This window comes from Mchenga conophoros, linkage group LG10 (genome assembly GCF_057382185.1).
Source record: "Mchenga conophoros isolate Kocher_MC1m ecotype Shallow Benthic linkage group LG10, M_conophoros_male_GT1.1, whole genome shotgun sequence".
Lineage (NCBI taxonomy): Eukaryota > Metazoa > Chordata > Actinopteri > Cichliformes > Cichlidae > Mchenga > Mchenga conophoros.
In genome coordinates, this window is record NC_140535.1 from 18,317,760 (window position 1) to 18,345,062 (window position 27,303).

The 27,303-nt window shown below is 39.4% G+C and overlaps 1 protein-coding gene and 1 pseudogene across 2 annotated transcripts; both read right to left on the bottom strand.

Annotated features, from left to right (window-relative positions):
• Positions 1–2,308: 2,308 nt before the first annotated feature.
• Positions 2,309–4,574, bottom strand: LOC146565734 (uncharacterized; annotated as a pseudogene). The gene is made up of 2 exons (XR_014894153.1): positions 4,322–4,574; positions 2,309–4,013 (listed from the first exon to the last, which is right to left on the bottom strand). The product of XR_014894153.1 is annotated as an uncharacterized LOC146565734 (transcript).
• Positions 4,575–4,792: 218 nt separating this feature from the next.
• On the bottom strand, positions 4,793–24,839 carry pitpnab (phosphatidylinositol transfer protein, alpha b). The gene is made up of 12 exons (XM_085289077.1): positions 24,283–24,839; positions 18,812–18,842; positions 15,264–15,409; positions 14,109–14,200; positions 13,501–13,508; positions 12,934–13,008; positions 12,472–12,555; positions 12,281–12,358; positions 11,627–11,737; positions 10,657–10,779; positions 9,694–9,776; positions 4,793–8,310 (listed from the first exon to the last, which is right to left on the bottom strand). Exons 1-11 carry the CDS (start codon positions 24,345–24,347, stop codon positions 9,729–9,731), a joined length of 861 nt encoding a protein of 286 aa, XP_085145203.1. The 5' UTR covers positions 24,348–24,839; the 3' UTR covers positions 4,793–8,310; positions 9,694–9,728.
• Positions 24,840–27,303: the final 2,464 nt, after the last annotated feature.

Here is a 27,303-nt window from a genome sequence, read left to right on the forward strand (position 1 = left end):
ATAATCCTTGGTGTCCCAATCCTCCCTTTCAGTTCATGTAACAGTGTCACATGCAAAGACTTAGGGCAAATTCTTTAGCAAGCAGAGGTGTTAAGTAGATAATCAAGGGGCCCACTGGTCAGAAATGATGAATAGAATACTATTTAAGTTTTCTCGCAGATCTATTAATACTCAGATCCAGCAGCCACAAGTTACTTATAAAGATTATGAAACTGATTATGAAATGCAAGCTGGGAGGGTTACTTTCTTTTGTTTTACTATCTCTACATGTGATCTGTGCTTTCCCTCACATTTATTTCCATCTCTGACTTTGTTCCTACCTACTTTGTATCCTTTCATTTGCATTAGGAGACAAAGACAGAATTGTGCTGGTCTTACCTGCACTTGTCTGTTCCACCCCTGCCGGTGTTCATTTTCTCCCCTGTAGGCACACATACACACAGGCTTGGGAAAAATGTAAGCAAATAGAAATGCCATACGCTTTATCCTTACTACATTCAGTTTGCTGGGAGCATAGACCAGAGCCGGGCAAAAATAACTAAACAGACAAAGCCAAACCTGACAGGGATGCCCCGGAGTCATTTCTCAAATTGCTTTTTAATCACGTCTAATCATGGTTAGCCTCGGCCGTGTTAAAGTGACAGTGCCCTGAAGATCACATGTAAACACAGGAAGACTTGAGAGTCATTTTTGGACATATTTTAAATAAAACTTTATCAAAAATGCTGTAGAAATTATTTGACTTTTTAAAGCTAATTATAAATAGTGGGTGCAATGCATATTTGTTGCCGTTGGCTGCTCTGGCCTTTGAACTAGTTTTAAAGTAAGTAAAGAAAACAACAACAATGTCCTGGACTTGTGACTAGACTGTAACAGCAACACCTTGTCCTGTTTGTGTCAAAATTGTCTAATAACTGTGGCTTTGTTATGATAGCTTAGATTATTTGTTTTTCTGGGTTTCTTCCTCACCACCAACCCTTGCTGATGGCTGTGATTGGACACATTAAAATTAAATTCAACTGAATTTCATTTGGCCACCTGGGGGCAACAATGTGCACAACAAGCTGCACGCTAACATATTTGTTATGGCTAACACTCTTTTAGCAAAGTAGTTGATGGTAGTTCATATAGATATAGATATTAGTCTACTGTTAAACTGGCAATATGACTACCCACATAACATATGTAAGTCCAGTGTCTTTACATTTTATCTCTTTTATTGTTGTTGTGCTCTTAATTTAGATCCACAGCAAAATATGTAATTTCTTACCTAGCTAACTGTTTAGAACATTAGCCAAATTAGCTAGTGAGGTCAATTTCATCGTATATCAGTGTAGATATTAACCACAATAACAACTTGTCACAATATAATAATCGAGGCTATGACAATATGCAAATTTTTATCAAAGAAGAAAAAAATACAATTTAAAAGGCAGAAATTATTTTATTTAGTCTTCTATTCTAGTGTCAACTTTTGTTATCGATATTATTTAATTTTAATTATGCATCAATTAAGTTAGTTGTTTTTCACTGACAAGTTTTTTGTTCTTTATAACAATGTTACTAACTTCTGTTTTCTTTACCCTTATTATAAGCCCCTCCTTGAAAAAGTAACGAAGTCCTAACTTTGGTATTTTAAATTGACCAGTGATTGCAAGAGAAACAGATTGTTGTGCCGTATTCATACTTGCCAACTGCTAGTGTGCTGTAACAAAAACCCAAAAAACAAAAAACCCCACGCAAACAAGTTACTGAGATCGTTTTGCCTTATGAGAACAAAAGCATCCCTCTGTCTAACTAAACCATTACCTTTGTCTGTGTGTCTGTCTTGTGGTATCCGGAAAAGCAGTAGACGCTGTGTGCACAGATGACAGAGATGTCCAAAGGGAATCTGTTTTCCTGTGGTGAGGCTGGTTTGACTGTTTGATACTGTTTTTGGTTTCCTCACTTTGTTCTCAGCTGCTCCCCTCCTGGGTGCAAATTCCCACACACAGCCCACGCTGGACTTAAGCGTAACATCGGATCAAGCTATTATCCCAGGTTGGTTAACAACCCAGTGAGAAAGTGTTTATGAATAGACATGTCTGTTTATTGACATGGCATTTGCTTCACTAAAGCCTGCTTTGTATGAAACAATCCTTCATTTTCTTAACAGTATGGAATGTGAAAGGTGCTCTGCATTACACATTAAAATGCTACTTTATAAGGATTTTATTGACTGCGTAATGCTTTAATTACGGGGATTCATTCTGTTATTTTTGTGGTCTTGCAGGATGGTTGTGCATGATATAAATAAGCCATCTATAGGAAGAAAGAAGAAAGGTTATCAACAGAACAGACACAAAGATTAAAACAAACAAAATCACAACATAAAACTTGATTAATACTTTCTGATCTTTAGATTCAAGAACCAAAATAAATTTTTCATTCATATTTCAACTAGTAAGCTCAGTTTTCTTTTTACTGATAAGCTAAAATATCCTCAGTGGTTCATTAGTAAAGTCAAATATTCCCTCTCAAACATCCATACACTGTGTAGTTTCATCACCATCTAACAAAATATGTAGCAGCTCTCAGCCCCAGCCCATCCTCTGCCTCATAATCAGGATTTAAAGTAATCTTTGCCACAAAAAGCCTGATTAATTCTACCCTGCCTACAGTGTTTGTGTCTGTATGTGTGTGGTGTCTGCTGTCTGTGTGTTTTATATGTCCACCAGGGGCACCAAAGAATAATATTCAAAAGTCATACTTTGTAGCTTTAACCCTCTGATGCATGAATTATGAAAGCTTTGGTCAAGATTTTTTTCTTAAGTGCTTTTATTCTTCTCAGGACATGAAAAAAAATGTTTAACTCTTTTTTTTCCAAAAATATGTTTTTTTATAAAGTTATAAACTTGTCCACTCCAGTGGACTACATGCGCCTGAGCACTTAGCATGAAATACTGTGAATTTACTGTAAAAATTAATTACCTCGTGTTCTATTGTAAATATACAAACACTTGTTTGCTTGTATCCTTTGAAAAACATCTCAGCAATTTTTTTGGAACTTTCAACTCATAAGGCCCCAATGTTTAGACGTAAATAACAAAACCAATCAACAGTCCTAGCTGTGAATCCTACACCTGAATATGGCAAACTATCTCCAACAAGAGAAACATTTTTGAGTCTACACAGTTCTATAACGATGCAGGACAGTATTACCAAGCCCTTAGTAGCATGCTGGAAGAAAACACAAACTGACATCTTAGTCTCTGCATCTCCAAACAGTTCTATGTTCATCACACCTAGGCTGTGCGAAAGTTTGCAACGCATCCAGGGCACAATGGCACACAGCATTGCATGCAGATGTATTTGGTCTTCCGTGTGCACGCAACATCATGGCACCTGTTTGCATTTTTCACCTCGGTCAGTTGGGGCCAGTGATATCCTGTGGCAAACCTGACCTCACAGGCTACTTTGATGACTGCTCTCCACTTCACGGGTTGTGGGGTCCCACTGGGTCTTCCTCTTTTGCATTGCTGGAGGGTGAATCTCTTCTCTTGTTACTGACAGTTCTTTCCCATACAAGTTGGTGTTGTATGTTATATTATCAATTAGATCTGCTGGAAACAGATGTCTGAAGAAATCTATGGGATCCTTCCCCTCCACATTCAATTTCCACTCTCCTAGAAAAGGAGGCAAGTCTCCAACCAAGTCATTGTCTTGGACTTTCCAAATATTTTTGCGGGCTTGAGTATGGTCAGGTGCCATGTACCCATCTCCCACAGCTCCCTGATCATACTGACCTTCCTCTTCATCCTGCCCCTCATCGTTCTCACTTTCTGCATCCTGACTGTCTGTGTCTTCATCAGTTCCTATGTCTCTGTTCTGCTCTGGCAGCCACTCTCATCATCACTGGACTTATCACTGAACTCCTCATCACTGCACTCATCAATGAAATCATCATCACTGGAGCTGGATGGAATTTCCTGGACTATTCTGTACGCTGCCTTATTCTTTGCTGCATTTGAAGTCTACAAAATATGATAAAATAATTATTATAGTAACTCAAACTACAGCTGATCTGCACAGAAATATATATTTTAAATGAGTAGCTTATAAATGTAACAATTATATGCTTAATAATAACCAAAACAGTCCCAAAAAACAGTGAGACAATTTATGACTTATGTTAAAAAAATATAGTGGGTAATGCATGATGTCCACTACAGTGGACACATGGTTAATCGTAGTTTTCTACATATTAGACATAACAATTTCTTATTCCAAACAGATAATATCCTTCCCTAGATGTTACTGCATATCATCATATTTTTTTTACCTGTTGGGCTCTTTTAGCATAGAAGGATTGACAGGATATGCCAGCAGTGGTCGGCAGGGGTGACAGTTTGTCTGCCATCTTTGATTCAGAGGAAATTTACTTGCAGTTGCACTAACTGAACACTGAATTGACCTCAATGGAGCATGGCAGCAGAGAGCACTCTAGAGGCTAATATGCAGTTCCACCATAGAAACCAATGCATTAAAGAGATATGTACGTTTTAGTAGCTGTCCACTCCAGTGACCACTATGCATCAGAGGGTAAATTAACATTTGATGATTTCAACAACTGTTTTGATTTATTTTGCTAAGGCAAGTCAATGTTCATTTTTTAGCTTATATTTGAACCGTTTTTTGACTGTCTGTCACTTTTCCCTTGCATTTAGGAAACATACATTGTCTTCCATGTTTAAATAATCTCACACCGATGACATCCATTAAAATAATTTTAAAAAAAGCATTCACATCAAACTTATGTACAGTTGCTTTGTTTCTTTTTATTTAGTTCTTTATGTCTCCAATGTACAGTAGTGTTATTAGAAGATAAAATGACAAAAAGGCACAAATTCACAATAAAAGAAAGAAAAACAGGAGACGAGTTAACAGGAGTGAGAGAGAGAGAGAAAGTAAGAGAGAGAAAGAGAGATTTAACGATTTAAAAACAGTTTGGGATTATTATGGAATCATTTGGTTTCATACTCTGATTATAAATCGAGGAATCTAACAACAGATAACTATGAGATTGTCTCTGTTAAACCACGTTCTCTCACAAGTTTGTAGGTTCAGACTTTTAAAAACATCAGTATCTGTTCTCAAACAACCACATATTTTTGTCCTTTCTCATGTGTAGCTTTAAGCTCCAACACTCCAGCACCCAGTTGAAGCTGCTCCAAAATGTAGAATAATTTCCCCTCGATTCCCCCACTGCTAACCACAGGAGGGCAAAGTCTAACTCGTGCCCCGGCGTCACGAAGGGCCGACGCCATCAGCTAATTATGTGGATCAATGAAGTGACCCAAGCTGCCGTTCCTTTGCAGAGAGAAGTCAGTGTAGTTCAGAGACTGACAACAGAGGTACAACATTCAGAACAAAAATATATATTTATACACTGTCCTGCCAATGAGATGTGGTACCTGTGAGGGAATAATGAAAGACAGGAAATAGTAAACAGGCTCTTTTCTTATTTTTTCCTCCAAATGTGAAGTGCTGCTTCACTTGAGCAGCCTAAACATCTATAACAATATGTAAGAATGCCTTTTTATGACTACAGTTGACAATATTCCTCAAAATGTCTTACCACTACTAAATTCAGCAACTAGAACTCAACATTTTCTGATCCTGTGGCCAGCGTGGGGTGTGTAATGCTGAGTAGATAGCGATTAATTAAGAGGATCAAGTGTTAAGAGGTGTGCTGTAGGCTTTGGCAGGACAGTCTGATCTATATATATGTGTTCATCTACAATAATTTATTTACTATTTACAAAGTCAGTACATACAGTACATCCACAAACCTCCATGAATCAGTTGGTAGCCCCATCACAGACACTGAGTGAGACACTTGATGGACACAGAGGTGCAGGGATTGAATATCCAGGGCCAGTGTTTTGGAGTCAAAGAGGAGGCAACAGAAAAATGTTTGCCACGATGGCCTTATTCAAGTAATCTGGCATATGCAAACATAAAAAGATCAAACATTATCCTTTTAAAATTTATAGTTCACAAGGTTGATAATGATCCTCAGAACAGTCCCTTTTAATAATTCATCAGTAATGTGTGTGCACATTAGATTAGGCTCAAAGACAATGCTCAAATGTCTGTCAATCATTTACCTTTCTTGTTAATTAGGGTTAGGGCTGAGCCAATTCAGCTCCACGTTTCCCTGTAAACTGAAAACCTGAATCTAACCAGATTCAGCGTAATAGTCCTTTAGATTAATGTAGCTTAACATGAGAGTAACTTCTGGAAGTCTTCCAGAAAACTTTTGCATTTTTAAGAATTTCTGCAAATAACTTATCCTAATTAAAGAGTCAATGGAAGAAATAATTCTTGCAATGCTTGGGACAGACGTCATTTTGACTGATGACAGTACTTGATCGATACCATGTTTATTTAGTAATTGCAAATGAAAAACCCAATAGTGAAATTGATATTTATACTACAAAATTCAGTAAGTATGCATTATTGTACTTTAGTAATGATTGTGCATAAACTACAAAAAATAGGCTTTATTTATCTATTATTTTAAAGTTTCTAAATTATTTTACATGAACTAATATTAGCTTGTTAGTGCAAAATGTCCATAATCATTTTCTTGTCTCGTTACCTGTTGCTTTCTCTTTAAGCTTTCCATACTGTTAAAACATGTGCAGGATGTGAAGTAGATGACAGGACGGAAGGAAGGCAAAGGAGGCCAAACAAACACCAGCAAGAAGAAAAACAAAATAGTGCCCGCTGTAGCTTAATTTGTTCCTTGTTTGTAACTAGGATCAACTTTCTACAAAGACACTCACTACCCTGCATGACACATTCACACTCATGCATACACCCAGAAAAATCCCCTCCAAAACAAAACACAAATTTAAATAGCAACCTTTAGATCCCACAAGAGAAATCAACCCATGCAAAGACAATAAACATGGAATTTAATGATGAGTAAGCAACTTGAGCCCTCTTGAGTTGAGGCGCTCCAGTTTACTAAAACTGCAATGACCAAGGAGAGACCAGTGTGTCATGATAGTTATTGCTATTGCTGGATAACACCATTTATCCACTGAAGATGACACAACGGATGACAAGGCAAGACCTGATGCAGAATGACAGCACAGGTCACCAACAGAAGAATAAAAAAAGACACAGGCCTACACTTGTTTATGACTGTTCCAGTTGTCTGCTCTATATTTTTTATTTTGCAGGGTGACACATTTTACCAGCACCCCTCTCAGCTTTTGCTCTCTCTGTATTTCTATTTATATGCATTACTCTATACTTATTCAGACACAATCTTCAATTACGGCAATTTCGAGCACCCCGAACAGCCAAATGAAACTGGGGAGGATCTGCTGAAAGAGGCATGAAAAATACAGCTGAAAAACTTGGTGACCTAGCAATGTTACAAAGACACACACCACTAAGCCCTGCCACAACCACACACACACACACACACACACACACACACATATATATATATATATATGCAAACACACATTCACAAAGCAGCAGAAAAGCTAATGAACTTGTCAACATCTTTACGGGGGCAAAAATCATATCTGTTAGGTCAGATTTATAGCAGAGATAACACAAAACTCTTAGCACAATCCCAACCTTGCAGCTGGGATTTGTAGATTTGCAAATCGATTTCAATAAGAAAGGGAAACACTGCATGACACAAATGGAGAAAAGGAGATACAATGACAAAAAAAGAAGAAATTAAAGGATCAAACAAGCAACACAGCACTGAGCATACAGCTTGGCTTGATCTGGAAAAAAATAAACATCCACTCAGAAAATGTACTGAATCATTTTAAAAATCTTGTTTTTTTTTTAATATATATATATATATATATGTATATACACATATATATGTACTTCAGTACAATTATTCAACTCTCCGATATACTTTATATATACACTACTGGGATATCCTAAATAGAAATAAATCCTAAATTGCAGAGATAAATGACACTATTCTCTGTAGTTTAGAACAATTTAGACAGAAAGAGAGGACTGACTGACAAGATCTATAATTTTGCTACTGGAGGCCTCAGAGCAATTAACATGGGGACACTAGATCAAAAAAAGAAACCAAAAGTACAGATGAGTGTGAGAGGAGGGAAGGACGGAGAACATCAGCTGAAAACTGGAAGTTTACTGGGTCCAGGTCCCTGAAACCAAATTGGACTGCAAGAGGTGGGCTTTGGACCGGCCGGTCGGATGTTGCGTCAGTTGAGACAAAAGGAGGATGTGAATCCGCTGGTGTCTGGATATTCTGATCTAAAAGAGAAGACAGAAAGACAGTCATCACTTACATTGTCTGCTTTTTTTAATTGCCTAAAAAACAATTAATTTCCTTTATTGCAGAGGTGGGACCAAGTCATTGTTTTGCAAGTCTCAAGTAAGTCTCAAGTCTTTATCCTCAAGTCACAAGTCAAGTCTCAAGTAATGTCAGGCAAGTCAGAGTCAAGTCTCAAGTCACTGGTGTAAAAGTCCGAGTAAAGTCACAAGTCTGAAACTTTGAATTTCAAGTCCTTTTGAGTCTTTAAAAAAAAAAAGAAGTTGTTCCATCTCTGTCTGTGATTCTGTGATTCTCTTCTTGCATGTTTTGCATATTGCATTTCGGTTTTGTGTTGACTACTTCATAATTTATGTACCTGAAAAAAAATAACTCCTTGCAGCATTTTTGAGCGTTTTTTTTTCCTTCTTAAAAAAAATCTGGTTAATTTGATTGGCTGTGCTACAGCTCATGCACACATACGTATGGAGTGTGGTTTGAATAAATGAATGAATGAACTGAATTAATGGCGCACACTTTCTACATAATATGCGTGTTAAATTTTAGATTTAGGGTGAAATATCAAGCCTTTTCAAGTAAACCGGTTCAAGTCCAATTCAAGTCCCAGGTCACTGGTGTAAAAGTCCAAGTCAAGTCACAAGTCTTAGAACATTTTTTCAAGTCAAGTCTAAAGTCATAAAAGTAATGACTCGAGTCTGACTCGAGTCCAAGTCATGTGACTGGAGTCCACACCTCTGCTTTATTGTTTATTGCATGCTAAAATAAATTGCATGCAGTTAGTGGCATGCTAAAAGCATACTATTTAGTTAGCATGTAACTAAATATATATGTAAATTTAGTTGGATGCTTTTCTCAAATGTACTCAGAATTCAAGCGTGCCTGCTCTTGTGAACCTCATTTCCAGCAACAACATGCATGTGAACTAGCCGATAATCAGAGTGAAGAATTTAGCAACAAAAAAGCCTGTTAAATGTGTTAATTGGCGACTTATTAAGGTCACATTCTGCTGTTTTAGATTCAATAATCCAACATTTGTGATCCCTAATAACCATATAACTTCATTCACTGGCTGCAATTTCTTGTTACTTATACACTGTAACTGATATCTGAGATCATTTAAAGGGCTCTTGGACACTAAGGTTTAGCTTAAAACAAGACAAAGGTTTTGCTAATTGATTAATTTCTTAACTACGGAAGAAAAAAAACACTGAGGTTTCTGGTCAAACAACGCAAACAATTTGAACACATCACCTTGGATTTGGGAAATTACAATGAGCAGCTAGACTGGGGAAAAAAATTCAGTATTCCAATTAACATGTCATGGCACTAATTTACAATCACACAAAGGACAAAAATAACTTCACCTGATGAGCAGCAGCATTCACGGTCCAATACAGCCTCAGTCCTCTAGAGCGACCATCCCTTTCACAGGGTCCTTCACTCTCATCTGACAAAAGAGAAAAATCACACAATAAATTTTTAATTGTTTGCTTTAGTGTCTAGTAATCACAACATTTCAAGGCAACGAAATATGTGTGTGAAATACGCAGAAGTTGAGCTGCTGCATATGAAAGAACTGCATCTTCCAAGCAGACAGAAGTAGTATAATAAAGTATGTCTGTCTGCTCCACAGCTGTCTCTGTGTGTGTCTGCAAAGGACTACAATCATAGCCTTACTTATAACAAGGTGTTTACATGGTGTTGGCTTCATCAAACTGTGGCATGGCCTTGACCTGGTCTGTACTAAGTGTTAAATAGCAGGGAATAAGCACTTTTAAGACTGAGGTCATGGTTTTCAGCCTGAAAAGATTGGGTTTCCTGTTCTAGATTGGGATTAAGGTGTCATCTTAAGTGGAGGGGTTCAAGTACCTCTTGGGCTTGTTCATGAGTGAGACAGAATGACAGGCAAATCTGGTACAGCACCAGTACAACAGCTGAGTGCTGTACAGGTCTGTTGTTTTGATGACGGATGCAAAGCTACATATCTACTGGTTGATCCTGGTCAAAAGAATAATACACAAGCAGCATAAACTAGCTTGCTTTAAGGGGTGTCTGTGATCATCCTATGAGAGGGTCTAAGAGAGACTACATGTAGAGGAACTCTACATCGAAAAGAGACAGTCAAGGTCTTTTCCCAATTAGAAGAAAACTGTGCAGCAGACCCAGAACACGCCAGATCGACCATGTCTCATGGCTGCCCTAAGAACGCTTCTGTGTCCCCACAGAAGAATTGCAGGAGGTGATAGGGGAAAACGAACTGTTGGTATGTGGTATAAAACATTAAAAGATACACTGTATCAAGTTCAATTTAATCTTGCCTGGCTTACCTCATCCAGCTCCCTACGTGTCTGCTCCTCCATGCGACGTATGTCTTCCATGTTCAGTTCAATCCATTTGTCAATCCAGCAGAACAGCTGGCGGTGAAAATTAGTGAACAAACGCTTCTCTTGCTGTGAGACAACAGAAACAATAAAGAGAAAAGTTATGGATTAGTTAAAGGAGCTGGATTTCTTAACGTAAGAGATGTGTAATTTCATCCTGTTTCCAATCTTTTACCCCGTTTATCGCGGAGAGCCTGGCAGCTTACATGTGGAACATGATAGTTAGTCCCAAAAGGTTGATTCTGTTCATCTGGATGTAGAGTTTTCATTGGGAGAAACATTTCATCACTCATTCAAGTGACTTCTTCAGTCTGAGCTGACTGCAGGTTTCCCTGATCTTATAAACAGTACATTTGCATAACGACTGAAACCAGCACCACTGAAGGAACAATGGGCTGTGAGGTCAGTTTCTTGATCATTAATAAGCAAATTGTAATGACCATTGATCAACAACCACTGATCAACCTTCTGACTGAGAACCTTCACAGACAACCACTGATCAAATTCCACTGATCAATGACCATGGATCAATGGCCATAAGTACAATTCACGGAGTACCATTCCTCCCACTAAAAATGCTTCATCAAGGTGAACAGAATCAGTCTTTTGGTATTTATTTACCTGGATGAATGAGCATGCGTCAAGACATGATAGTGAGTGGTGCCTTTTTCCATTACTACCTCAAGCGGTCAGGATTTACTGTATGTGTGCAAAGGATAACACACCGTGGTGCAACAGCCATTAACAGATATTGTCAAGGAAGGAAAAAAAGGATATGTCCCGCAGGATAAACAATGTAAATGACTTTTTTACCAATAAACCCTCCTCAGTAGCAGGCCATCACCTGTAGCTTCCTGGTTGTGTCAAAATGATAATAAGGTAAAAAGCAAATAAAACAAAAAACCTCTCAACAAACCTTTTGAATGAAATTCTCCACTTTATTTTGCAGGCCCCACCACTTGAATTTGACAGTGACCAGCTTGTAGGCACACATGTGTGGGCAGTCTTTCTTGTTAGGCAGTTCCTTCTGCAAGTACATAAACACATTCTTTTTTTACGTTACCAAATGTTCCTCAGGCATAACACATCTGTATGTCTGGACCTTTGCCTCTATTCAACTAATATTTAATCAATAAAGATACACTGAGGGCTATAAATAATGTTTTAGAAATCCAGAGGTCATCACTTCTCCTGATTTTCTCCAACACCTTTTGACAATAATAATAAGGCTCTAAAACTAAAAGTATTGATTAAAAAATCCACTATAATATATACTAACTGTAAATAAGGGCTGGCTTCTAAAACCATTCAACTAAATAAAACCACTCAGGAAAAACTGATAAAAGACAGGACCCTAATGTCCTTAGAAGCAGCTGTGGCTACATTATATTGCTGCATATGACCAAATTTTGTTCTGCACAGATCAGGCATCACTGGCTAAACATCATAGTTGCTAAGCAACAAGTATCAGTGCAAATATATTTTGTATTTTGCACATCAGTGATTAACATTAAAGTGGTTGAAAAATGTGCCTCTGCCTACTGAGATGTTTACAACAAAAAAGCTGCACCTTCCAGTCTGGTCCTAGAGGTCCTCGTCCTGTCTTCACTGACTTGAACTTGCAAGGATCTTCTTCAGGCTTGTAATCCTGAAGAAAAATGGCAAAAGCCCCCCAACAATAAACAACATGTATAAGGTGACACGTAAGTATGAAAGCTAGATGCTGTGATGGTCTCATTGATTTTAAGGTGATGTTTTCACCTTTGGTTCCACTTGGCTTCTGTCTGCAATATCAATATAGACTACATCCACTTTCTTCCAGGTTTCGGCATCCAAACCGTGTACCTGAAACAGAGACAGAGAGAACAAAACTAGATACTGTGTCTGAAGGCAAGTTTCTCCAGGCAATAAAATAGCTTTTTAATAACATAACATTTACATTTATGCATGTATAGTAGCACTGTCCCAGTAAATATGAGCACCTACAAAAGGGGGATGCAATTTGGATTTCAAATAAGAATTATGAAGCAGATTTTGATTAGGAAACCACAACACAACCACAAGGAGAGGAAAATAGACTATAAACCTCACCATCGATAAATTAAACATTTTGTAAAAAAAAACCCAACCACATTTGTGCCATCTGCATTGTTTCCACTCAAAATATGGACATTCAACTTGCTGCATGTAGCACCAAAGGTCATTATTGCCATTAATAATTACATTTTCAAGGTGTCCCATGTCAGGTTTGTGCCATGTCTCAATCTTGATCAAGAAGTTATCTTTCATATACTCATTCTGCAGAGAAAACACAAGTAAAATTGAGTGAAACAGGAAGAGTAAGCAAAGGATCTTAAAATATCACCTAACTCCTGTTCTCATACACACACACACCAGCGCATACAGCTGTGTATCCAGGACTTAAGAGGACATTACATTAACTTACTGTAACCCTAATCACCTTAATCATAATTAAACATTTCTAAACTTAACCTTAACAAAAATGTCCTCATCAAAGTTTTTAATGATTTCTGTAATAGGGAGCCCCCCGCCCCAATAGAAGAACACATCTCCATATTGTGTGAACAGATTTAGGTCCCCATAGCTTGAGTAATACATGAAGCACACACAAAGTAATGGTGTCTGACTACGCCTGCTGCTTCACCACTGAAATAGATCACATGTCTTTCTCAACTTTCAGGTTAACTCGCTCTCTCTCTCTCAGCATCAAGGTTTGAGGTGTCTTTTGTGTCAACGCACACGATTTCCAAAGTAAACACGCATACTTACAGTGATGACTGCAGAGCCCGATGGCAGACAGCGCAGGAGCAGACAGAGAGAAACACAAGAATAGTTGAGTTGAGGAACATTTGAAAACACTACGAAACACTACCAATACGCATTAACAGTATTGGACAATGTACAGATGTCACGAGGAATTGTTAAACACCAGTTGTCAGTGTGTGTGTGTGTAGGTACAGGTTGTGCCTTTGCCTGTTCTGTGTGTTTGTGTGACAGATGGCTGTCTGGCAACTGGCAGGCTGTGTGTGATCTCAGCCTGAAAGGCTCGAGTGATTGCACGGCTCTTCTCTCTGGGCATACAGTAAATTATTCAGCTACTCTTTCAAGGTGACAAAGACCCAGAGACACACAGTTAGCAAGAGTGTGCGCCATTATTTAAATCAGTTATCTTAAACCCCTATTAAACAAAAAAAAAGGTATATTTCTTTCACAAATAAAATCCACTGAGCGAGGCATCCCTGAGCTACAAAAACACGTGATTCTGATAAATGTCACAAATCAAATCTGTATTTTATGTGATGAATATTACCAAAAGCACAGAGATTAAGCATTTTGTGTGCTGGTATAAAGTGTCTCTGCATGTACGTGTGTCGTACCTGTGCGACAGTATGGGTACGCGTTCCAGGCTTTCTCGTGGATGTTGAGAGCTGAAGCTGGAGCCAACATTCTGACGAATGATGGCACTTTACTGCAGGGCAGAGGAGTGAAGAGAAAACAAGCCTAGTTAATTTTAAAGCATTTTTATTTCAGTTATTTAACTTCATTATAAGTTCTCATATTGGAGGTCTTAAGCATCACAGCAAAACCTTCCTTTACCTGACCAAGTCCTTTATATTAAGCTTTAGATTTAGCTTTGCAATATAAACATGAATAGCTATAATACATATGAATGCCCACTATAAAGATCTAAAGCAACAAAAGCACTAAAACCTTGATAGGCAGAAACTACATGTGGTTGCTTCTGGTAGCTTACTTACATGCATCAGTGTGCTATCAGCATATTTAGATCTTTGTAGGTTAACAAACAGTCCAGAACCCCAACCTTACTATCAGGTTTTCCTAAAAGCTTCTTGGAAAGCCTTCAGCTGATCCAAAACACTGCAGTGACAGTGCTAACATGGACTGGAATGAGAGATCAAATTTCTCCTTCTAAACAAACTAAGTTCCGAATGATCATGCCAAATGTTAAAGACCTCATAGTAAAACATTATCCCAGTAAAGCATCCCACTGTCAGAGTGCAGGCTTACTATGGTAGAATAAGAAGCAGAGCCTTCAGCTATCAGGCTTCTCTCCTGTGAAACCAGCTCCCACTTGGGATTCACGAGAAATATTCTCTGGGGTGGGAAGTGCTAAGTGTTGCTATAATTGACTGATTATGTCTCCACTGCCCAAGTGTTTATTTGCCAGTTTGCATGCTATGCTGTGTTACTATTTTATGCACTCTCTTTCCTCTCCAATCGATCCCTAAGTCTGGTTCTGCCAGACAGCTCTTCCTTCTAAAAGGGAATTTTTCCTCTCCACTGTCACCAAGAGTTTGCTCATAGGGTATCATCAGATTATTAGGGCTCTTGATGGTGTCCTTGTTGTTAACTGCTGCTTTATATAATGAAGCTGAAGTAAATATAATTAAGACTTTGAAGTAACGGGATAATAGACGTACAAATATATGAAATAGAAAAATGAATGAATCGAATGCAAGATTCTTCTTCTGCATCGTCTGACACTGCAAACCTGTTGTACAAATACTTACCTCTGCAAATGGTATATTTTGTGTGTGTACTGTCCCTTCTCTCCATCTTTCTCATAGGGTTCATTTTTTAGCACCTCCACTCCTTCTCCTCCACCCGTCTCATTCTTACTGGCCTCAGCCACAGAGTACAGCTGGCCAACCTGGTACTGGAAAAAACAAAAATATATAAAAATAGTTGGATTGATGTAAAAACATGGCTTAAAGGGACAAATAAAAAGCTACTTCCTCTCAAGTCTACCTTAAAAGAACACATGCTGAAGTTACAATGTATTATTACCCAGATGAGAGCGCTTTCGCAGTGAAACACAGGTATATTTTTTCATGTGCATTTCATCTTTTTCTTTGGCTCTTTTCCTTGATTGCTCCATATTCCTCTCCTTCTTCCTGAATTCTCATAATCTCCCATATACTTATGCTTGCTCTCCACATTTTATTTTCATCCTGTCTACTTTTATGTCGCACCCGACTGTTTTTCTCTTTCACGACTTCTCAGTCTCACGCCTCTGTCTTCATCTCACCCCCCTCTCCCTGATCCCAAGTATGCATGTGATTGTTTAAGCACAGGACAATGGCTCTTTCATTTTTTAATCACCTCTAATCCACATATAACCTCTGCACAAAGCTGGACCAGAACGCAGACACGCTTACAACATTGCAACGATGGGACAAGTTGATTTATTATGTATTCTGACCTTTTAACAGGAGACATATAAAAGTTATTCTTTGTATTCAGACGTTGCCAGGTATGACTTCCTGCACTTCTGTGTCATTCACTAAATTCAAATGATGAAAACGCTGATTATGTGTTTACACACAATGCAAGTTTCTCTTGCGGTCAGCAAAACCTGGCAAGCAGGAAACAAAGAGGATTTGACAATCTGCGGTAATCTCAACAAAAACTCATGCTTAGGCTGAAGAAATATGCTGCGCCTGCCACGGCACGTTTGTATACATATACATACATTTATAGGGCACAGAAATAACTAAGCTTGACAGAACATCTCACGATGGAGTCAAGTGGTAATCTAATGCTCTCCTGTCACTCCATGAACCTTAAGTGAGCATGGTAGACAAGATCTCACTTCACTTTCAGGCAGTGAATGTTGGTGTACAGTAAATCAACAGCAAAATTCCTGCCTCTGCCTGGCTCTAAAGCTAGTAAATAGTAAATTTAGTAAATTGACTTTTTAACATTAAAACATTGCACTTTATATTACATTTTTATGTAGTCAACAACTTTCAGTTTTCTCCCTTATCAAATGATTTGTCTGTCTTTCGGTACATTTTGTAGCTCAAAGGGGCGATCGTGGCTCAAGAGTTGGGCGTTCGCCTTGTAATCGGAAGGTTGCCGGTTCGAGCCCCGGCTTGGACAGTCTCGGTCGTTGTGTCCTTGGGCAAGACACTTCACCCGTTGCCTACTGGTGGTGGTCAGAGGGCCCGGTGGCGCCAGTGTCTGGCAGCCTCGCCTCTGTCAGTGCGCCCCAGGGTGGCTGTGGCTACAATGTAGCCTGCCATCACCAGTGTGTGAATGTGTGCGTGAATGGGTGGATGACTGGATATGTAAAGCGCTTTGGGGTCCTTAGGGACTAGAAAAGCGCTATATAAATACAGGCCATTTACCATTTACCAAAGATGAGCCTTCTCTGAAATTTGGTGTTGGTAGTCCAGTGAGAGGCCTTAGGCAAGTCATGACTTAGGTAGTAATTTTAGATACCTCGTATAATTAGAGCAGGAGCTATGAAATGAATGGGGATGGTGAATGGAAGCCAAATGTTTAAAGATAAGTTTGGTTCATCTCGCAGCACTAGTTCTGCTGAGTGTAACAAGACCAGCATGTGGGGGTGGATTCATCTTTAGGTACCCACAGATCACTCTGTTCAGTGCAAAAACATAGTGATGAGTTGTGACTGCCAGATGTTTTAGATTTCAGAAAGTTGGTTTTGTTCATCTGGAAAAAAAGGATTACTCTGCAACAGCAGCCGCAATAAAAAAAAAAGATGAAATGAGCCACAGAGGTTTAATTGACCTTCTTGAAATATGCAAACTATTACATTTTCTAAATAAGCAGTGAGTGTGACCATGATTGCTTCTTAGAGTTTATTCAATGACTAGACACATCTGCTGAGAAAAAAACAAACAAACCAAAAAAACTGGAAAGCCAAATGGACACTGGAGACGGTTCCCTCTGAACAGGCATGGATACTGTAGCTACCCACGGAAAAAACGGGATGCAGAAACAGCAAAGCCTCCTGGGTAACAGCGTTGGACAATTATAACTCGACCTTGCCTTGTGGGATCAGTCTTTGTCCAGTTACGCCAGAACTTTCTACTTTTCATGCAAATAAAGTACTGATAAGCTTTATCTTAAACGGTGGCCCTTGGCAAGAAGTTAGCAGACAGGAAATTCAATTTCAGCAAAACTCTTCAGGGAGGTTTTACCACCACCAGGCTCTGACAGTCAGTAGTCTCACTGAAAAAAAAAAACACTGTTTCACTCAGTGAAATGGCAAATAACTGAAGACTGCTGTTTCAGAGAGTCTGAATTTAGAGAAGGAAACAGACATGCTCGAGGGATGGGATTCAGTTGGTTAACTGTCTTTAGGATTAGGTTTGTCACATTTAACTCAAATATTTCCTTTTCAGTACTTTTTCAGCATCTGCTTGTGACACAGTGTCCACTTCTTGTGCTTTAGAGGAAATCTGCCTGATTATTAAGAGATATAATTGGAGATAATAAGATAATGTCTACAAACAGACACAGTTAAGAGAAGAAACATTTAAATCTGAAAACGCCTTCGGAGGAAATCAGCATTACTTATTTCTCATTCCACTGCTTCGTGGTTTTGATTTTAAACGAAAATATGAAACAGTATGATTTGGTCAAGTCTCCGATTTGAATTCTTGAATTCCTGTGACTGATCTGGCGTTTATGTGGCACACTGCAGCGTCTGAGCACGCACTGGTGCTTCACACCGATGCTTTAAGCTACAGTAAGATTAAGTGATTTAAATGTATTTAAATATTTTGTAATAAATGCGCAGTATTAGTCATAGGTCTCTAGCAAAAGTAGATTAGACTGCTTTAATTTTCCAAAAATATAAAGGCAGAGGAAAAAGGAGGTGGGGGGTAAGCGTGATGTCATGGAAGCAGTTTCAGGTGACTCATTTACAATGCAGGCCTGAATAGACAGGCAGACTGCAATGGAAGTGATGACAAGACACGACAGATGGACACAGACACAGAGTGTAAGGACAGTGAAATACTGTGTGGATTCAATGGTCTATCTAAGATAAGAGATTCTCTTAAGCTGGATTTTCCTATGCAGGCTGGATGTGTGTGGATATATGAAAAATGTGTTAGAACATGTGGGCATCAAAAATGTAAACACACAAAACAATCCAAAGAAGAGGAGCTTTACTGACACAGCTTCTGAGGAAACAGAGCTAAAAAAAAAAAAAAAATCAGATAACATAGGCTGAGCCTTGAGCAAATCTCGCTAACACACAGAGACACTTACACACATTGAAATATACTGAGATAGCACTTACCTCTTCCACGGAAATAGGAAGAATCACTCGACTGGAAAAGAGGGAAGAATACGTGAAATTACTCAAAATGTTACACTAAAACTCCTGAACTCGTGCTTGTAATGTATACTGAACAATGGGCAGACATGCAGCACAGTTCCATTCACACCAAATATGATGAACAAAAAAAGACATGAAAATCCAGATGATTCTGTTTAAACTGTTTAAGATGCTTCTTTTAATGCGCTAAAAACTCAAAATGTTTTTGGTTGTGATGTAACAGTTGAAGCTTAAGTCTCCAACATGCCCCTGACAGACTCAGGGGCATGTTGGAGACTTGGGCTCATTCTTTTAAAAGTGAGTTCTTCCTCCCCACTGTCACCACAGGTTTCCTCATAGGGTTTTCTCATAGGAAATGGACAATTTTGCTATTGTGAAGTCAGATCTTTTGCTGTTTTCATGCTACATTGGAACAATTCAAGTTTCTCAGAATCTCTGTTGAGTTTTTTTTAACTGCCCTTGTAAAGCACACTGAACTTGTCTGAGTACAAATCCCCAGAAAGGTGTTTTCTTGTGCCTTTGGCGGGAAATGAACTTCCTCTGTGAAAATGTCAAGCTGACAACATGAGAAGCCATGTTTAACTATTCAACTTAATATTTATTGGAATACCAATTTTTCTCATATACACACCCTTTTTGCTGTGCCGTGTGAGCAAAGGATAATAGTCTTTATCTGGATGTGCAGTACTGAACTATACAAAGTATGTGACAGCAGCTAAACTTCAATTCATCGTATAACACAAGTTGTTCAGAAGTTATTCTTTAAGATGAAGTAAATGACAAATCTAACAAATCTATCCTTGTGTGGATGGATATGAGACATTTGGAAAAAAATAAAATATTAAAAGTCCCATTTAGTATAAATTTAATGTATTTAAATGTGACCCTCGTATCACTGAACCATTAAAAAAAAGAAGGCATGATCTTTTTGCTGTTGCTTAGTTACAAATAAATCCCCGAATGTTTATATGGGCTATGTGAACGAAAACAGTCAAATTCACTTGAATTCACATAAACAGACATCAGATTTCTCTCATACAAGCAGCATTTGTTGGTTCATCTGCTGTTTTTGTTTTGCCTTTTCCAATAACTGCTGTGTCTAATTTTTTTCTGTTGTATCACTGTGTTTTAAAACAAGCACTGGGGAAATGCAGAAGCCCAACACACGGCCACATACACACATCACCAACAAACTTGTCCTGCAAAATCTGCATTTCACTCATATTGATAAAATGACACATTAAAAAATAATGATAAGACATCCAACTAGGAGTGCTGAGATAGCATGTTGCATTATACAAGCTACAATAATATTTGTATACATACAAATATTATACTGAAAAATCTACTATTTTTATTATAGTAATCTATTAATGAGTTCATAGTTTTATGCTAATTTATTAATCAACATGTAACTTTGCACTGTTGTTTTGATTAAATAACCCCATTCTTGGATTTTATATTGATTTTTTTTAAAAAGATCGCGTACAATGAAGAATAATGAATAAAGTCACAATTAGAGAACTCTGGCACATCGATGTGTATGGAGAAATAAAACTTTACAGTCCATCAACGCTAACAGTTACACAGATGCCCACACACATTCAGAATTCAACATCTTAGCAAAAACTCATTCTGCACAAACATGCAAGCACACACACACACAACATCTGGGCTCTGTTACATTGCACACAATAAAGCAGCAGCTTAAACATGCTGCACCGCCTCCTGCATCCCAGACCACAGAATGCACATGTACAGTATGCAGCTTTGTTGATTGTTCTGCGAGTGTGTGAGGTATGCCCAAATTCACTTAATCCTACATCCCATTCGCCACTGAGTGTAATCTGGCTCTGAGTCCCAGCCAAACACTGACCGGTAGACCAGATGCTGCAAAGAAGGCAGGGACTGGCCCTAATGTCAAATGACAACATTTGAGATTTGAATTTACCAATATAAGTTCTGTTTTTGTTTACAAGGGTTGCAGTTACATTGTTTTGTTTTTTTCTGATGCATTAAAATTATTACTGCTCATCTCTTTTTAAATGGTGAAAGAAATATCTGCGTGCCTAAGGCAAATATTACAATTTAACTGTCGGTGTAAAAAACAGAAAATGTAGTAGTCATAATGCTTCTTCTACACTCACTGACCATTTTGTTAGATACACCTTTTCAGCTGTTTGTTAATGCAAATATCTCATCACCCAGGCACAGGGCGATTATCGATGCATTTAAGCATGTGGACGCATTTAAGGCGATCTGTTGAAGATCAAATTAAAAGGTAAAGAAGTAAGTTAGAATGTGACGCTGTTGTTAGTGTCAGAGGGGCTGGTCCGAGTACTTCAGAAAGTACTATATAATGGGAATTTGCCCTACTACCATCTCCTGGGGTTTACAGAGAGTAGTCCAAAAAAAGAGAAAATGCAGTGAGCAGCAGTTCTCTGTGTGTGTGGGGGGGGGGGGGGGGGGGGGGGGGGGTAGTAATGCCAGAGGTCAAAGGAATATGGCCAGACTGCTTTGAGCTGATGGGAAGGCAACACTGACTCAAATAACCATTTGTAACCATGTCTAATACTAAAGGGCTACAGCCGCTCAAATTAAGAAAAATTCACACAGGCTAATCAAAATTGGACAATATAAGCTTGTAAAAATGTTGCCTGGTCTAATGAATCTCAATTTCTGCTGCAACATTTGGATGGGATGGTCAGAATTTGGCGTAAACAAAATAATAGCATGGATCCATCCATCTAATGCTTCAAACGAGTGGTGTAATGTTGTGAGGGATGTTTCATTAGCACATTTGAATACAATCTGAACATTATTCAAACACCACAGCCAACCTGACCATCTGACGAATCTCCAGCAACTCTATGATGCTATTACTGGCTGGACTCACCAGACACCCCATAGTACAATATTGTCATAATACTTCACTTGCAACAAGATATAACTGTGATTTTTAACATTTTGTCATACGCTGAGTATCCCAATAACATATGCCATGATTTGTCACCTTTTTAAATGCAAATTATGTCCTCAAAGTTAAACCTTGTCAACATTTGTTTTATCCAGTAAGATAAGCTTATCTCTCTTCAGTTATGTTTTTCTGCAAAATGAGACTGTCAAGCACATCAACGGTGTCACTAAAACCGACCATAAGATGGAGTCAGTCTGCTACCAGTCAAAGATTGAATGGAGACAAGTTGGCAACTAAATTCAATTTGATTCTGACAATACAGCAATTAGGTGTGATCAATAATAGAAGGTCACATATCTGTTGATATCTATAATTGATACTCTAATGTATCAATTTTCCCTAGATGCTAGTGTTAGGTATTTTAGTACCATGGGAGCATTTACTGGATATTGTTTTATAGTGACATTATGCAGGAAAACTCTGTCATTCAATAAGGCCCCTTTGTTTTAGTTATTTTTCTCTTTGACCCAAGAATTGATGTGTGAGAATCACAGGCTGGTACAAGGTTGAAATACCACAGAGATCACTCCCTCAGCTACATTAGTTTCTTAATCTTTTAGACGCCTGTTGAAGGCCAAATGGTTTGTTTCAGATTTCACTAATGAAAGAACTCTTCGTTTTGTGCCTTGAAAATATGTCGCTGAGATAATCACAATTGTAGCTGAACTAATAAACTACACAAAGGATGCTTCTTCACCCAAGGGCAGGAAGACGCTCCCTTATCTTGGTCTGTACTGGTTTAAACTGATAAATCTGCTGTCTCATGAATTTTACCCTCTATATAAACTGTTGTACTTGTGAATAAAGTTGAGTCACTTTGGGAAGACAATCTAAAGCAGTCTCTGTTTTCTTGTTCTCCCAAGCTGCTCCCGAGCTGCTCGTACTAACACGCTGAATGGCATGCTTGAATATTACTTGAGAATATATTTGACTGTGTTACAGACTAAGGGACATTCTCTGCTGATAGGTGAAGGTACATTCTCTGCTGATAGACGTCCACGCCTCGGAGGAAGCCGATCCACGGAGTAGGCCCTGGAAACAGTTTCCTTCAGCTAGCTTGCCCATTTGGACCAAATATCTGAGAAAATTTTCTAGCACCTTGATCTAACAGCAAAAAGGGAGTCCAGCCTGGTACTAGCAATGTGTACCTAACAAAATGGCCGGTGATTGTATATTTCTCTTACTCTCTGCAAGTCTCCTTGGTCTAATGGTCTTGACAGGAAGATCAGGTGTCACTTTGTTGCTTTAGAAAACAAACACCCATCCTGCATTGCTCGTCTTTTCTTCTTTTCCTCTTTATCTATTTTCCCTCCGTCTTCCTCTTTTTCCTGCTTCTATTCATTTGATCAAATCAGGTTTTTATTAAAAAAAAAAAAAAAATCAGGTTTTTAAAATCTAAAGCAGGTGCTACATGCATGTACACCTGCCAAAGTGCTTAAGCTGAAGAAAAGTGGATCATGAGTGATGTCGGTCAGTGGTTCAGGTGAGGAGCACTACAGAAACTGGACATGGATCTGTTCTTTTTCTCCTGACCCTCATGATGGTATCTTGGCGTGCGTAACTCTGTGTGTGGATGTGCGTGTACAAGCATCTTTGAGTGTTGACAGTGCGTAAATACATTTAGAATTTAATCGTGACTGATTTAATTAATTTCCAGGCTGGCTGTTGAGGCCCAGAGTCTCCCTAATCACTTCAGATCTTTAGGATGCCATCACTCTGATCCTGTGCTTTTTGTGCTGGGCCATTTATTGATTAAATGTAGAGGATGTGATGGCAAATCAAGACAATAACCAGTGACAGAGAGACTCTGATCAGAATTTTTTTTTTTTAGATATTTCTGCCACACAGTTCAGGTTTGACCTTGCCACAAAATTGCAACAAACATGCTTATAATAAAAAATGTGAAAAAAGCCCAAATGTATTTGGATTTTTTTTATTTTATTTAAAAGGCGATGCATATCATTGAAACTACTAAAACACAGAACACCTAAAGGAAGCACACATCGTTCTTTTTTGTGTCTTTTTTTTAAAACAGGTGAACATCAGCTTCCTGGAACAAAAAACCTAATATACACACTGCACACTGACACCAGCAAAGAAATAAAGGAACAACATTCTGTCTGTGTGACAATGATGATTAAAACGTGCAGGATTTTCTCCATTTGAAGGACAATATCAGCCCAGTTCATCTGCCATTCATCGGCCTTGCCCTTATTTTAACCACCAGCTAAGAGTGAGCAGGCCTCAGTCAGTTACACAGAGGCCCGCAAAAACGCATTCAAACAATTTGTCAATTTAATTTTTTTCCCCATTTCAAGCCACAAAACCACACTGTGTGCCATTGCATCCTTTCGGCCCAGCAGCCAAATTCTCTAACATCTAACTGGTGCATTAAAACCTCGCCATTTGCCCTTTTCTCCCCCAAGCTTTGCGCCCACCTCCTCTACCTGCCCACTCCCACCGCTCCTGCTCCTTAATCAACCATCCACCCTGGGTCATTCTCCATCTCACTGTCTCCATTCCTCTAGATGCAAATGCTGGAATGCTTCATCGGTCGTTTCACCTTCACCGCGCATCAATAACATGGCCACAGCGGCTAACAGGGATGGACGCTGGCACGACGCGGCTTACGCCAGCCATTTGTCCCTCAGCTCCTCTCGAGCATCCGTCATTTTAGCACTACAGCGGAGGGAATTACTCTGTTCGCCACCACAGTGAAAGCCTCCCGATTTCAGCTGATGGCTTGTGATGCAGGATGTGAAGGGCACAGCCACGCCGGCTGCTGATGCAACTACAGCTGCCGCTAAATTTCCCTCTCAGTTTATTCCGCGAATACTTCAGGGTGGCGAGAGTGTTGCATGCATGAAAAATGATCACGGACACCGAGCAGGTGCGGGGTTTCGACATCACCCTGGCCGCGCTATTGCAATTTCCCGGTCGGGCGACTGGCCACAATGTCAGCGGTGCGAAAGGAGACGGGGGAGACAGGCAAACGCGCACACGTTACCTTTTCGAACACTCTCTCACTTGCACACACACCTACTTACTATTCCTTTATAAGCATTTTTTGTGTGCAGTATATCCCGGGATAACAGCCCAATACAGGTCCAGAAAGCAGGTCGATTCTTCCCTCTGTTAGTCGCTTCTTTTTCCGCTTGCTTCTCTTCCACCTCCCGCTCCCTATGTCATTCTACCTCCACAGTCGCTTATTTTCTTCAAATTCACTTCCTGATCGGGGCCGCGGAGCGGCGTTGCTGTTACGCGCAGAGCACCGAGGCCTGTGCAGAGAACACAACACACAGAAAGCGATGGTTCGTCGTGGGAGTGGTCTGCGGTGGTGCCACAGAGCCACAACTCCACAGAACACATCTCACAGACACCAACATATTATAGGGTAGTGTTTGAAACAAAAAAAAACACAAAAGTAAGTCAACCCTCAGGAAACCAGCTGCACGGTCATTTAAGCGGTCTAAAAGCCATAAAACGTCGCTCATTAAACGTTTAGAGACTTTTTCAACAAATATTATTAACAAACATCACTCGGGACCCGTGCCAAGTTTATTCACACAAACCAGTAAAGCATCGCTGACCTCTGAGTAGGGTTTTGACTGGTGTCCCCAGAAGACAACATGCCCCACCCCTCACACCTGTATTTATTCGGCTCTCCTCCCTGTCCTGTAAGTGCGCACTGCACAAACAGCGGAAATTCACCAGGTGCGAGTCGTTACGTATGTATGAGTAAAATAACACATATTCGACTTTATTGGGTGGAAATGTGTTTTGTGCTAGCAACCAAGGCAGCAGACCCCAAAGCAGTTAAAAAAAAAAACCCCTCATGTTGGCATTCGGGCAAAATGAGGTTCCCTGAACCGTTTTTCTAAAGGGTGTGCAACACTCTGCGTCATCGCTGTCACGATGACGTAGAAGCGTAGTTATTCACCATCATCAGAGTATGACACGGAGATCACCGCCGGCACAGACGCACGGTGCGTCAGCTCTAAACCCTTTCCAACAGAGTCCTTGCATCTGATGTGATTATCCTCTTCCACACCCACTCGATGACAACTCACATGAATTACAGGCTGATCTGTAATTCACTCAAGGACCCCGGAGGCGTTCGGACCACACGTTTCAAGCAAGGCATTACAGATCCCTAATCCATGCAGTCCCTCATCCCGAAGACCGGGATGTGATTGCGAATGTGTGAGTCTAAAATTATGTAACGATGGAGTCTGTATTTATGGCGCATCTGTAACAGTCTGCCCGCATCCACTCATTCCTGTGTCATCTTGGGATTGCCTTTACCTCCTGTAATATCTATCTATCTATCTATCTATCTATCTATCTATCTATCTATCTATCTATCTATCTATCTATCTATCTATCTATCTATCTATCTATCTATCCACCGCCTTTTTTACACCGAGTTCCCAGATATGAGTGACGTGCAGGTGAGAGGAGCTGAGGTGTCAAGTGACAACCATCTGCTAGAGTGTAGTATCAGGTGGCAGTGCTGCCAGGCCTGGTTAAGGGAAACATTTAGTGAGAGTATGCTAGGAACATCTGGTGAGAAAACTGCTCAGAACTCCTCTGTTTGGAAATGTTTGGCCACTTTTCTGCACAAAGGCTTATTTAAAACATTAAATTATGGTAAATGGCCTGTATTTATATATTTATCACTTTTACTAGTCCCTAAGGACCCCAAAGCACTTTACACATCCAGTCATCCACACACTGGTGATGGCAAGCTACATTGTAGCCACAGCCACCCTGGGGCACACTGACAGAGGTGAGGCTGCCGGACACTGGCACCACCGGGCCCTCTGACCACCACCAGTAGGCAACAGGTGAAGTGTCTTGCCCAAGGACACAACGACTGAGACGGTCCAAGCCGGGTTCGAACCGGCAACCTTCCGATTACAAGGCAAACTCCCAACTCTTGAGCCACGATCACCCACAAATTATGTCACCTGCTTTGTGGAACTGTATCTATGTTTTGATTTGGTTTAAATATTTAAGATAGTCTATTTACTTTTAAATCTTAGGCTGTATATCCAAATTTAATACAAAATAACTGTAATTAAGGGTTTACAAGAACTATGAGCCAAAATCTACCCAGCCTTCTTCCTCTGGTGCTGGCTCCAGTGCAGGAATATGCTCCTAATGCTGACCCCTGCTGTGGTTGCAGAACAATCAAAAGCCAATCTCCAACCAGTCTCAATAAATATTTTTTGGAATAGCAATTGATTGCAAGGCTGTACGTTTGATGAAAGGTGCTGATGAAAGTACTTCATCGGATGACTTTCATCTTGCATTTAAAGATTCCTCAAACCAATCAACCAAACAAATTGCCTCAGAAAAAAATCTCAAAATTGACCACAGTGGTCATTTAATTTCTCATCCAGTGGATGGAACAGATTTCAAGGTAGAAAGGAACACTTTTGCAACTTGATGAGAATTACATGCAGACACTGAG